We start from the raw sequence: 13,726 nt of genomic DNA on the forward strand, positions 1-13,726 counted from the left end.
GGTTGAAAGGTTGCTTCAAAGCATCAAAACCAACTTCAAAGGATAATTGTTAGCAGTACAGAAGTTTATTACTAAGAGACCTTTTGGATTGTGGCATACAAATTGAGAGTTACCATCAGTTGTATGAAAGTTGCATGTCAGGGTGAGTAAAGCCAGCCTGTTTGCTATCCAAAGTAATTAGCAGTTACTTCACACATACACCTACATTAATTGTGTTAATCTACCATACTTCAGTTAAATCACAGTGCAGTTCACTGCAGTTCATTCCTTTTTTGTGGTTTTTCCTTCTGTTACCCACAAAAGTATTCACACAGTTCAAAGCAGTGAAGAGGGGCAGGAGTAATAAATAACCAGGGAACACCAGGAGTCCTAGTAAAGCTACTCTGCCCAAACCATCACCTAAAAACAGCCTGATTGTTAGGCCATTGCTAATTAAGTTAATTATGATGCCTTCTCAAAAGAGTGAGTTTGCACTTCCACACCTAAGGATTAAAACCAGATTTTTCAAATTTATATTTGACCCCTTTCTATATTTAATCCCTTTCTGCTGAGGTATCCTGATGCTAGTGCCAATTCTTTCTTTGGAAAAGGCAATTTGCTGACAAAAGTACCTCTGTTTCTTCTTTATTATTATTATTATCATCAGTAGTAGAATTACTACTATTTTTCTTTGTGAAACTAGATAAACGTATTACAGTACCAGACATTCTACAGCATACTCCTTACTGTGCCCACCAGAAGTAGGTTTTCTTTTCCTCTCCTCTGTACATCCTAACAACCAGATTTTTGTGGCTCTGCTGAATTACATTTTGCCTTTTTTTGCAAATATTGAAAAGATCCTGTAACTATTAAAAGGAAAGTTGCTGCAACCCTGCAAGGGATTACATGGTATTCCTCCACCCTATTTCTAAGGATGCCTGCAGGCTTTAACTGCAATACAGCTGGCTAAAGGGACAGCAAGGAAGAGATGAGCTGAGGTTTACACACCTTCCAATGCTAAGGGTGCTGAGCTGCCATCCTGCAGCTGAGAGCTATGCTGAGCACATCTGCTGTTCAGAAAGCACCAAAAGTAGAAGAACTAAGAATGACTTTGGCAAATGTTCTTTGTGGTTTTTTTGATCAATGACATTCTTAAACACTGCCACATATTCATCTTTTCCTAGAAATTATTTCTTTGCCTTGTCACCAGCTGTAAATTGCAGTAGCTTGAGTCATTGGCTAAGAGATCCCAATTTTCTTTCTTGAACATATGGCAGTTGGACATTTAAAGGAAACTGTCTGGAGTGATTCATTATAAACAGAAGTTTATAATTTTCTCTAGAATGTAATTTATGACAAACATTTTTACAGACACAAAGTAAATGCCTTGTTGTGTAGAGAAAGCAGAAGTACGCCGTTCTCCCAGAAGCTCTGTTAAAATAAGCATTAGTGTCAGCAGCCCATCCAACATCACTTCTGAGTAAAATACAATCATTATCTGCCCCATTTTGAGCACTTTCAGCTACACATGATGCTGTTTTTGAAAGCAGTCATGAGCACACCATTACGCAACAAGTCCTCCTAAATGACGTCTGTGGTGCCCTGTATCTCACATCTTGTCAGACATTTCTCAGAACACTTAAGATTAGAGGGGATCCTTATGAAAAATGCTGTACTAGAGAAGTTATAACAATAGCACTTCAAAGAAATGACTGATATTTGCTACATTTTTTCCAAAAAACATACGTTAAGATAATCCTCTTTGTAGAAGAAAACAAAACTAAGTATTCGCTATTTATGTGCTCCATAAAATTTCAAGTCCACAATCACACTGAGTAATGGGCTAAATCTAGATCTTATTCAAGCTTACCATGACTTTCAAAAGGAAATGACTACCACTGGCTCGTATTTACACCAGTGGGAATAAAGACAGCATTTAAGTACTCTTGGTAAAATGAATACTTTTTCACAATAACCATTGTTAATAAACTCTGTAAGTACTAGCAAAGCATATGTAGGTATATGCTCATAAAATCACTATACAGAAATAAGCCTAATATGTGTTTCTGGGGTTTTTTTAAAATGTATTTTTTCTGTATTATATTTAGAAGGCATCAGTGTTTGATACTCAATTTCTTGAGAGGAGGAAGAGGGAGAGAGATATGCTGCAACTGCTGTGAATGTCACTAAAAGAACCCAGAAACTGATCAGTCAAGAAGACTTCCACTGAATCTATTGAACATTTTGCTTGTGATGCCTGTTTAATTCAGTAGCAAATGACACCAGCTAAAATACATGGCAACTTACACCATTATCGTTTTACAAGACAAAGTTCATTAAGATCAAGACCTGAAAACAGAAAGCAAAGCACACAAAAAAAGAAATCAAAACTCCAAAATCTGCACTTCTCCACTACTTTTGCACTTCCCTAATGAGAAGAGAACAGGAAGCCTATTAAGAAATGCCTTGTATGTTTGTCTTTCGAATAGCCACACAGCTGTAAAAACTGCTGCTGTCCTTCCTTGAGATGATCCTAACTTTCAGTGGGTGGTCTGAGCAGCACTGAGGATGGACATGTCACGCTACAGTGTGGCAGTGTGTAAATACAGAACAGGGTTTAGTAAGGATGATCAGGATCTCTGCACTACATTTGTGAAAAACCAGAACCTTCCGCGAGTGTGCTCACAGACAAAAAGTTAAGCTGTCTTATGCAGTTTCCAGGCAGATGAACTCATCTGCCCTCCCACCCCCTGCAAAACAATGTTTTCATTTAAAAATGACATAAAACTAAACCATATGTGACTCTTCAGTCACATTTCACTTCCACTCTGACACTTGGGGCTCTTACCTGGTGCAGTTTTGTAAGACACAGTTCTGGTGGGCATGGGTGGTGCGCTCTTTGTAACAGGGCTTGGTGCCATTTGCAGACCCTGCCGCTGCCTCTTCAACTCCTCTTCTCGTTCCTGGGCAGCTCTGATCTCTTCTTCTATCATCGACAAAGTCCGCTGTTTCCTTGACCGTAACTTGAAAGGGCCCACGGTCACTTCAGGCTCCTGTGTGGCCAGGATGGAGGCGGTGCTCCTAAGCTCAGCTGCCTCTGAATACTTGCTGAAATAGCTGACTTCATGCCTGTTTTCCTCCACAAGGAATGGCTGGCTGGCTGAGTACATGGGTGACTGCTGCAAATTCTTCCCTTCCCTGAGTCCTGAGTCTTCCTCTTTTGAAGTCTTTGGTATGGTGTCCCTTTTTTCTTGAACTGGTGAAGACACCTGGGGTGGCTCAAACATTGGGTTCTGATGCTCCTTGGAGGCTGGAGCAGGCCCAGTGCCAGCTGGCTGCTCTTTGGCTGAGACCTCTTTCTCTTCTGGAATTTCTTCCTCCTTGCAGTTTCCTTTATCCACTTGCTCAGCTATGGCTTGTTGGATGGCGTTTTGAACCAGCAGGCCAGCGTGGTACTCCAGCTGGTCGTCCATCAGCATGGAGTCTGCCAAGGCAGAGGAGGGTGAATCACAGCCTGGGTCACTGAAAGACTTGGAGATGCCTTCAGCCCTGCATTCTGCTGGAGTGTCAGCCTGTGGGGTCTGTGGCAGGGAGAAATCCGCTAGAGAACTTTCCTGCAGGGCGCTCATGGTCTCATTGGAGGCACCACTGTCACTTATATTATCCATGCTGAAGTCATTGGAAAGGGTCTCCAAGACGGTGGTATCCTGAGACCTGACAGACAAATCATCCAAACCGGAGTCAAGCTCCTCTGGAGGGGAAGAGGCGCTGCCTGACTTTGGGAAGTGGTCTAGAATTCCCTGTCCATCATCCTTCACCATTGTGAAGACTGCCTTTGCACTCATGAATTCTCCATCCTCTGCCCACAGCTTTGAGGCTGGTCCAGCTCTGGGACTATCACTGCAAGGTAACTCTCTTGCCATGTCAGCCGTGACAGTCTGAGTGCTTTTGTCATCTTCTGAGCTACAGGAGACTTTCTGTGTTTTGACAACCATGACATCGTTACCCTCAAGCTGTCCAGTTTGCCCACACACTGAAACAGGTCTAGTCACAGAGGACATTGGCCTGTCCGCCTGTGGAGAATTGAGGCTTTTGTAGAAGGGTTTGATGGAGAACATTTTGGGTGTTCCTGATCGCCTTGGTGGGGCCTGACCCTGAGTTGGACCCGAATGCTCCATCAGCTGAAACTGCTTCCTGGCAGCCAGGAAGTCAATCTGCTCTGTGACAATATCTTCTTTCTTGATATTCACTGGCTCTGGGGGTACAAAGGAGCAGCTGACCTGTTTGGGGGATGTTGGTGTCGCGCCTTGCTGCTGCTGCTGCTGCCTCTCCTTGCGCTCCTTGTACTTCTTGTGAGACTCCAGATGCTCTTCATCCAGTTGATCCTCCAGGGGCTTCTCCTGAGGAGGGTTCCACCATTTGGCAGCAATGCTGGGGTTTTTCTTGACAGCCTGGCTTTTAATGAGTTCCCTTCTTTCCTTTTCAAGTTCCATCATTTCTTCCGATGGTCTCATTTTGCGGATTCTGTATTTTTCCTTCTCTTCCTCATCTTCAAAGAGCTTTGAGGGCTTTTTCTCTTCGTGAAAGGCTCGCAGTTCAAACTTTGCCTCTTTCTTAAGGGTTGTAAGAGTTGTTTCTCCATCCTTAGAGGATCTTCTAGAACTATTTGAAGAAGTGGGACTTCCTGGCACCTTCAGACTCTCCCGAATGTGTTCTTTCAGTCCACCCAAGGAATGGCCATTAGATTTCAGGTTCTCATCTGTTATACTAGCTTTGCATGGCTCAACTTCCAAGGATGGCTGCTTGTCTGCTACATTTTCTTCCCTTCCACTGGATACTGACTCTTTATTGACATTAGCAGATGCTCCTGAGCCATCCATAATGGAGACTGCACTTGGTTCAGGGGAGGATGTCCCATTAAATGTACTGTCTGCAGCAGAATCGCAGCAATTTGCCTCCAGCACTTCATCTAGGTATCTGATCTCTTTAGCAACTTCACTGTCCAGGGATTCATGCCTGTCCCTAAGTCCATTTCGGCTGGAAGCAGGGGAAAAGAAGTGGGTTGGATTGTCTATGGGATGTGGTGAAGCCACTGTGGTGATGCTTTTGTGTTCAGAAACTGGAACTTCAATTTCCATTTTCTCTTCCTTTGTAGCAAGCACAGTAGCTGGCTCCAAGAAATTGGCACAGTTTTGGTCTCTGTTTTTTCTTAACCTGATGTCATCCTCAGGGATTCTGGAAGATTTCTAAAATAAAAGAGCAAAATTATGATGAAGTCTTAAAAAAAGAACACCTAATTTTTTGCAGAGCAAGCACCATCTGGAAAACAAATCCTAGCGCTTCTTAAACTTGAGATTAAAGCATTCCCCCAGAGCATGGGAAAGCAAGGCAAGCCATTAACATAAAAAACAGGAAGTTACCTTACCATATGCTGGAAAAGGTACCAAAACAACAACAAACTTTCATTTAAGAATATCCCATTCACTTACCATCCTCACTTTGTCATCATTTCATGCATGTGTCTTGGTCTGTCACTAGGACTAAGATTTGAATTTCTAAGTTAACAGTAACTTGGCAGTTTAGATTCTTCAAAGATTTGCACATGCAGTATACAACAACTATCATCTTGGTTCTCTAAAAATGCTTTCCACACCTAAAGGAAATCTCATGATGCTTCTACAGATGAAAAGTATTACCGCCTGTGCTTTGCAGAAACAGATGCTAATGTGCAGAAAGAGTTGGTGATTCACACCAAGTTAGGAAAAAGGATGTGGCAACGGAAGGGAATGTTCAATTCTCAGTGGCTCAATCCTGGTCATCAAACACGGAGTAGAATTATATAGTGCTCTAAAGACAGGGGGTCTTTTTCCATCCCACATGGAAACCCACACACACCTGCACTTGGGATACACCTGCAACTCCCACAGCATGAAGAACAACACAAGGAGCATGACAGGGACCGCAGTCATGGTCTCCTCCCTTCCACTTCTTTGATCTGTAGTGCAGATGGACTGGATTCATGTTTCTCCCTGATGTGTTACCTCTGGTCACAAGGAGGTTACTGAAAGAAATACTATTTATGCTCATATACAGGCAGATTTTACTGGTGAAGCAGCCTAGTGAACTTCCTGTGAGTAAAGTCTGAAGGAACTTCTGATTAAGTTGGTAACACATCAATTACCTTCTCAGTAATTCTATACTGCTAAAAGGCAAAACCAATCCAAAACACCAAAAACAATGAGAACATTTTAAACATGGTTCTTCAAAAAGCACTGGCTAACTCTTGCTAACTTCCTAAATCATGAAAACCAAAAGTGGTACCTTATTCACTTTGACTTGCCTTTTAAAACAGAAAGGTGGTATCTGAAGTCTCTCTCTTGCTTTCCTTATGTGTTTCTATGAGGCATGGGGTTTGAAAGCAAATGGCAATGATCAGACCCCGTGAACTCAGTGGCTACCAACAACAGCACCATTGTCTGGTGGTCACCCCCGTCTGGCTGTCCCTTATCCAGCATGCTATTAATACACACTGCAGAAGAAGATGATCAACAAGGAGCACAATGGCACTTACTGGTGACCTGAACAATCACATTGCTGCTTGATTTACATAGGCAAATGCATTTGACACACCTTAAAAAATTACAGCCAGTCACCCAGAAGAGCTCTTTCTAAAAACACTCTGAAGAGCTTTTTGTCCAATTATGTAGTTGTACACAATTGAGGACAATGCTGGCTTCAGCCATTAGATATTTTGTTCTTAATTGTGCTCAAACATTGGAAAAAAATGTTTAAAAACAAACAACCTGCTTTTGTCTATATATTTTACTTGACAAACTTCACTGGTTTTACTCTCTTCATTTCTTCACTGTCTGCTGAACTAAGAAATACTCCAGCTGAAGTTTCTAGCAGTTCTTTTCTTAAAGCATATTGTATTTTTCATCATTTACATATCTAAATGTGGCCAGTTTCTTCTTTAGTACTGTTAATGATATATTCAAGAAGTCAGATGTTCTGCACACAGAGTGAGTATAAAAAGTGCTTACTTTTTCAAGTAGACACAGATGGAATTAAAGTATCATAGATAAAGGTTTCTTTTAACCTGAAAGGGCAAGAACTGCTCTTGATTTGCTGGCAGAGCTCCATGTACACAATAGGTACTCAGGTGACAGGATTTAAGACTGCAATACCTTTTTGATACTTGGGGTAACATCTTCTCTGCTTGACTTGCTGGTGCAAAAAGGGGTATGCAGGCACCTAGAGCAGTCTGTGCAAAGTGCAGGACTGATAGCTGTCCCCTTTAACACAAACCATGGGTATGCAATTATGCTCCTGCTAATATTTGCTTCTAATCAGACAGATCAAAGCCACCAGTGACATTGGTAGCTAACCACGTGTCCTCCGTAACCATAAGAGCGTATCTTGAACGGACACAGAAAATCAGTTAATGAAGACGTGTTCTCCTGCCACTGAAACACATCTCCCTGCAGAGCCAAACCAGAGCTGAAGGGCCCCCTGTTCCTGTACTTCTCGTACCTGCACACCATGGAGCTGGGAATACACCTGATTGTCCCAGAGACCGCAGTCACTAAAGCATGTCTATTTCCACCACTTCTCTAATGTGTGAACCACTCCAGTTCACACTGTATTTGGATATTCAAGTTCAGTAACAGAACCACAGGTGCAGTGTTTTGCCTAAATCTTAGCAAGTAAGAGCCCATCCTCTCACCATAGCTGCAACCCACAGCTCACAATTAAGGCACATGCACTTAACAGTCTAATCAGGGCATGCATTTGTTACAGCATGTAATTCTGGAAGTGCATGTGTCTATGCAATTAGTGTGGCACATGTAATTATGTAGCAAAACAGACAATTAAGTAGTAAAACCTATGAGGAAACATTGCCTCTTGTTGGAGGAGACTTTCTGTGCTAGGGAGTAGTAATTGAACATGAAGAAGGACTCCCAGCATGGCAGAGAAGCCAGTGAGGCTTGCTAGCAGAGGAAAAAAAAAATGTTTTAAAAGAACCACCCCTTTCTTTCCTCAAAACATTCTGTGAGAATCTGGGGACAACTTTGTGAGGTCATGGCAACAAAGAATATGTTCCAGACACTACTGTGAGGAGCAGAAATCAATCTACTGATGAATTACTTGAAGAAGAGAACTGAGATAACTAAGGACAGAAGTAGATGACAAAACAAAGCTTTCTGAGACAATCCAGGCCACAGCACCTGCCCAGGATAACTGACTGGGTGTGGGAAAATGGCACACGTTGGGATGAGCCACCACGGGTGGGAGGCAGTTTGGAGGGGGGCAGTGGGATGCACACAGACCCCCTGCTCAGCTGTTTGGCAGAAGGAGGCGAGCTTTCCAGGGGGCTGCTTTTGCTCTTCGGTGATAAGTCTGTACCAGCAGCTTTGTATTTGCTGCCTACAGGGAGGTGGCTTTTCAAAGCCTGCACCATTACAAAGACCTGTGAATGGCAAAAGGGCTGCATTCAAACCTAATTGTAGTCAGCAATACGGCATTCACAGTGATGCTCTTAAACTGCTCATCTAGACACAGATTTTCCAGAAGTTGCTGTTACATTTACACAATCTCTGAATGTGCATTCATTTCTGTCTAAGTCAAGATGCAACAGGGCAATCAGTGTCACTTCTACAATGCTGCTGCACTTTAGTAAACTACAGTTATTAGCAGCTTAGAAAATTATTAGCATATTTTCTCTTTGGCTGAATTGTTCATCTACAAAAGTGTAAGTGTTTGGGCAATCAGCTCTTTCAGAAGGAAAAAAATTGTGGGTGTGCTACTAGTAAGACCCAGCAAACGTGCTGCCAGTGCCCTCCTTTGTTTGATGCAGCACAAAATGCCTACGGAAACAAGTGGGAGGCAATCCTTCTGAGCTAGATCAACATTCTTCTGAAGCATCAGTGGCAGTGGTGGGAAGGGAAAGTACTGAACTACTAAGAAGTTTCATGGTTTAAGAAAACCCAAAAGTTTTCTCATTGTGGGCCTCTACAACAACTCCAGCCACGTTTCAATACAGCTTCTGATGCTGTTGGTCTCCTGGCCTCGGTAGCATTGTCAACCTTCCATTTCTTTGGCTTTCATATTCTTTTGGAGATGTCCTGTACTTTAATTGCTTCTCCTCCCACTGAACCAGCGTTTTGTTCAACCCTTTCCACTCTTCTCTTGGATCTGACTATTGGGCCCTCCATACATCAAGAAGTTTTAGTAGTAAAACCTCATTTACAGATGGTTGAGTGGCTAATCCATACCTCCTTGCTGATGTCAGTCATCCTCTCCCTCTTCTCCTACTGTCTTGGCCTGCCTCTCTGATGTCTTATTTCCAAATAAGCAGGAAGCAAATGATGGATTTGTTAGGAGGTTGATCCTGGCAAACCTTCAAGAGGGCAGCTGCTTTCATTCACCTCACCCTTTTGAAGAACACAGCCGCCACCTTTGTAACAGACTGAGCCAATCCCAAACACCACAAAGACGCAAAAGTCAGCTGAACCTCTGTGCTTCCAGACACCTACCCTGTCCAGAGACAAAACTCCTAGCCAGCACAGGTATTGCTCCAGGCTTGCTAGTGACAGTAAGCCTTTGCAGAACTCATTTTCTTTAAAAGGATAGTAGGGATATGAAGTGTTGCAGTTCTTAATGAACCAGAAAAGCTACAGTTGTAAATGGTGATAGCACTCATCCCTCACAGCTCATGTTCCCTACCACACAACAGGTGCTGAGACAGGTGCCATCATCCCACCCCATGCCAGGCGGGAATGACAGCCCAAACCACTGCAGCAGCTCCTGTCTCACAACAGCTCCTGCATTCCCTCCCTCCCTTAGCAGGGCCTCATGGGGTGGCTGCCACCCCATACACCTCCAAAAATGTGATTGTCCCTGGTTGACACTGGAGGGACAAGAATGTGCCAGTGAGAGCCTTTGCACAAAGCAGTCTGAAGAAATGGGCCAAACATTTGTGTTATGGAAACTTCCTATTTGGGTGAGCTAAGAGAAAGCAGTAGCTGGGAAAAAAAAGTTCAGAAACATCCTAGAAATGGGATGGGGGAAGAGGGGTGAAGACGATGACATGGAACTCAAGGAAAGAAAGGGTTTCTACCCACATCACCTACAGAAACCATACATTTTCATTAAAAAACCCAAACCAAAACACAAAACCCCCCAAAATCCAAACCCAAATTATTGTCTTCTTGCTCCTGTGTGAAAGGGCCTCCCCTTTTCATAAAGTATTTTATACCGATATCTAAAAGTTTTTAAACTGCTAAGGGAAGTGTTGTCCAAAAAATTTACAACTTTCCACTTAAAGAAATAAAATTCAAGTTTCAGAAAAAAAAAAATCCTCAAATTCTGTTGCCAAATTTTGAATTTTAGACATGTCAGGCACATGCTGACACTACCTTGAGTAATTCCGTTCACAATGCTACTTGCACACAAAAAGCAAAACCTGGCCTGTTCCTCCCGCAGTACATTATACAGTGTCTTCAACACAAAGACTGAAAAAACATCTGGTTACTAAAATGTGTTAGTGCTAAATGTCATGATGACATTCTCCTCAAGCAGCTCTCTACGCTCCTCTGTGACTTTTCTGAGGGAGCCAGACAGTACAATATTTTCTTTATGAAATGCTGGTTTGTCTCCTAAACACTTCAGAAATCACAAGAGTGGTTCTAAAAAAAAAAAATTGCAACTTCATACTACCTCCCCTAAGAAGCAGTGATGGGCTCTTTTGGAATACAGACAGTAATAAGAGATGTGGGGATACAGTGCCAAAAAAAGTGCTTACTTGGAGAGCTTGCTGTGTAACACTTTTTATGTGGTTTTCCTATTTCCTTTTTTCATCTGTTTTAGCAAAGAAGTTGTGATTGCATTCTTTCAGAAAACACGTGAAAGGCTTTTCAATATTTTTTTCATTCCATCTGAGCCACAGGCTTCAGCTTCCCCCTGTGATACACTAGAAAGCTCTTTTATCAAATCAAACTCCAATCTTCTTTTGCTGCTGTAAAAAATTAAAGAGGGATACAAATGGCCCAAGAACTATGAATACTTTAATGATAAACATACACTGTCTGACAGGATATTTTAATGATGAAGACATAATCAATTGACACTGTATTTTTCCGTATGTGCCTCTGTAGCTCCAGCATTTTTTGCGCCCTCAATAACAAATAGGTGAAGTTTTTCCTGGGTAAGTCATGATCCAAAGTTGTAATAAACCTTACTATTTCCTACTAATTCCAGGATACATAAATCGAAGAGGTTTTCTACAGGTAGGAAATCACCTGTTCTTGTACGCCAGTTATTTTCTCTTGCTTTCTAAAAACACAGATCTGGTCCCTCCATGAAGAATTTGCAACCCTAATAACCAGATTTCAACTACTGCTACAGCAGCAAGAAAATAAATCTTCCTTCTTTAATGCCAGTGCAGCTGTTGTAAAAAAGCAATAATAAAACACTAACTTTTTACAAAACATTTTAATTCCTGCAAAGAACTGTAACTGCACAAAGCACCTGTATGGAAAAAGGGATATATACAAAAATTAATATTTAGGGACAAAAACACTGCTAACTGCTGAGTGAAAAGAAATACCACCTCTGATAAAGAAGAAACAATGCAGAGTTTATTAGAGTGTGATGGTTACACAGCTGGTAGTAGGGAAAGCAACATACAAGTGGTGTAGACAGATACTACTCTGTGTGGGGCTGTTTAGCTTTGCTATGAAACCTCTGTTCAGTTTTACATAATCAAGATGCAAATCTGAAATTACAGGAAGCTGTGATTAAACTCTCATTCAGAAAGTGCAGCACTGTTTGGTGCTGCCACACTCCACACTCACACCCCGTTTTCTATCAGTTGCACATAAGAAGAACCAGGAGCTTGAAGAACCCAAGAGATCAGTAAACTGGTGATGATTTGAGGTACCAGAATCTGAATTCAAAAGGCCATTCTCCTGTTCTCTGCACTGTTAGCTTCTTGTAATGTAGTTCAGCCTGAAAGTGCAACTGAATTAGAGCAGTAAATGCGTGCATAAGAACGCATTTCATCCAGAAAAATGTGTTTTTATCATCACTCTCATCAGTTCAAATCCCACTTCTGATGCTCCTTTCACTTGCAAAATTATTTCTACCTCAAATTAAAATGCACCACTAAGTATTATTATTTCTCATGTTGCTTCACTCAGTTCCCTAGGACAGAAAGAACAGTACATCCCATGTGCAGGCATGGGAAACAAACCAGTGCTGCTGAGGGACAGCACTGGACTCAAGGTCAATAAAAACCATGTTAGAGTGTTAATCAAGCTCACCACCACAGATGGTTAGTACTTTTTAACTTTGTTACAGATTTTTTGTAAGGCTTATTTTTCCATGGCTTGTCTCTGAAATCTCCTTTTGCTGAAACAAGATTGAATTCCAACTGCTGGGATACTTGATTTAAAGAGGCTGTGGTGCTAAGTCACTTAAAATGGTAAATTTGATCTCATGAAGCAGCCTCCAATGCTGCCTAAGGAAGTGCAAGGGCTTGGGGGAGAAATAGAGAGCATCCCATCCAACTAACACATAAGGAACAGTACACAATTAGAAAACTGTCCACTACCTGGCAGGGAATTCAATGCATGATACAGTCCTTAAGGAACAGAAGGAGAATTTCTTCTTCACAACTGAAGGTTACAAATGAGGTCCTGTACTATTGCATTTACAGAGTCCACTTGGGTAGGCTCCCCCTCAGCTGGTGCTGGTGGAGCTGAGCGAATGGCTCTGCTGTTAGTAGCACTCTCTCACACTCAGCCCCTGGTTTGATGTTAAATGAAAGAGGAGAAGTCCCAGCTGAATAAGGACAGAAAAATGTTCAGCTTAACAGAGTGCCTAATACAGACACTGAGTTGAGCAGAACATGACTTCTGAATGTACGCATGAAAAATCAGTTTCACAAAATGCTGCAGTCGAAATCTGCCCTGCACATGTCGAGGATGGAACAATTGCTCTGATAAAGCATGATCTAATCCCAGTGGGGAGGGGAAAGGACGCTAAACTAAGCCTTGCTCTTAATACTCTCTAACCCATCTAGATAATGTCAGCACAAGGAAAGAGTGACCTTTACGGTCGCTTGCACGAAAAAGAATACAGACAAGGGGAAAATTCCTTAGTCTTTTCATTGGGGGTACACAGTTCCTGTTCTGTCTAAAGAATAGATCTATAACTCTCCTATGTAAATGAGCGATCTCCAGAAAAATACTGGCATGTTAATCATTTTGGTGCATGAGAAAGGGACCTCCTGAGGAAGGAATCTGGGTTAGGCAGGGGCAGGAGGAAGGCAGTAAATGAAGACAAAAGGCTATGCAGTTCACTTGCTCTCTGAGCAGATCTTATGGTTGCTAGGAAAACCTGCTTTAATAAATGTGAGGAACAGAGATAAACCTGCCTTAAACAAATAGGCTTTCTGAGATGTATTAGTATTAAAGTCTTCTGAGGATACACAGTCTTTCAGCAGCTGGTACAATTCGATAAATCTTTCATAAATGGCAGCCTAAACTGCATTTTCTGAGAAAAGATACACGATCTCTGTGCTGGAGTTCTTTCACCACTTAGTTTCAAGGGCAATAGAGTAGGAATTGAATGCTTCAGCTGAAGCAACCACCTACAAACCTTTGCGAATGAAGACTAAGATTTTTCACTTTCAATTCTCTGTTTCACAAATGTTAACTGTTGGAGATCATGCTGCTTTTAACGA

The 13,726-nt window shown here is 42.0% G+C and overlaps 1 protein-coding gene across 9 annotated transcripts in view; it reads right to left on the bottom strand.

The window, feature by feature from the left end:
• The window catches only part of PALM2AKAP2 (PALM2 and AKAP2 fusion), a 265,964-nt gene that overhangs the window by 15,536 nt on the left and 236,702 nt on the right, over positions 1-13,726 (bottom strand). For all 9 annotated transcript variants that reach the window (XM_032097533.1, XM_032097535.1, XM_032097534.1 and 6 more), the window contains one exon: positions 2,828-5,225. In XM_032097533.1, the coding sequence (XP_031953424.1) occupies positions 2,828-5,225 (2,398 nt within the window). The remainder of the gene's footprint in view (positions 1-2,827; positions 5,226-13,726) is intronic.

The sequence above is a fragment of the Corvus moneduloides genome, chromosome Z (genome assembly GCF_009650955.1).
Source record: "Corvus moneduloides isolate bCorMon1 chromosome Z, bCorMon1.pri, whole genome shotgun sequence".
NCBI lineage: Eukaryota > Metazoa > Chordata > Aves > Passeriformes > Corvidae > Corvus > Corvus moneduloides.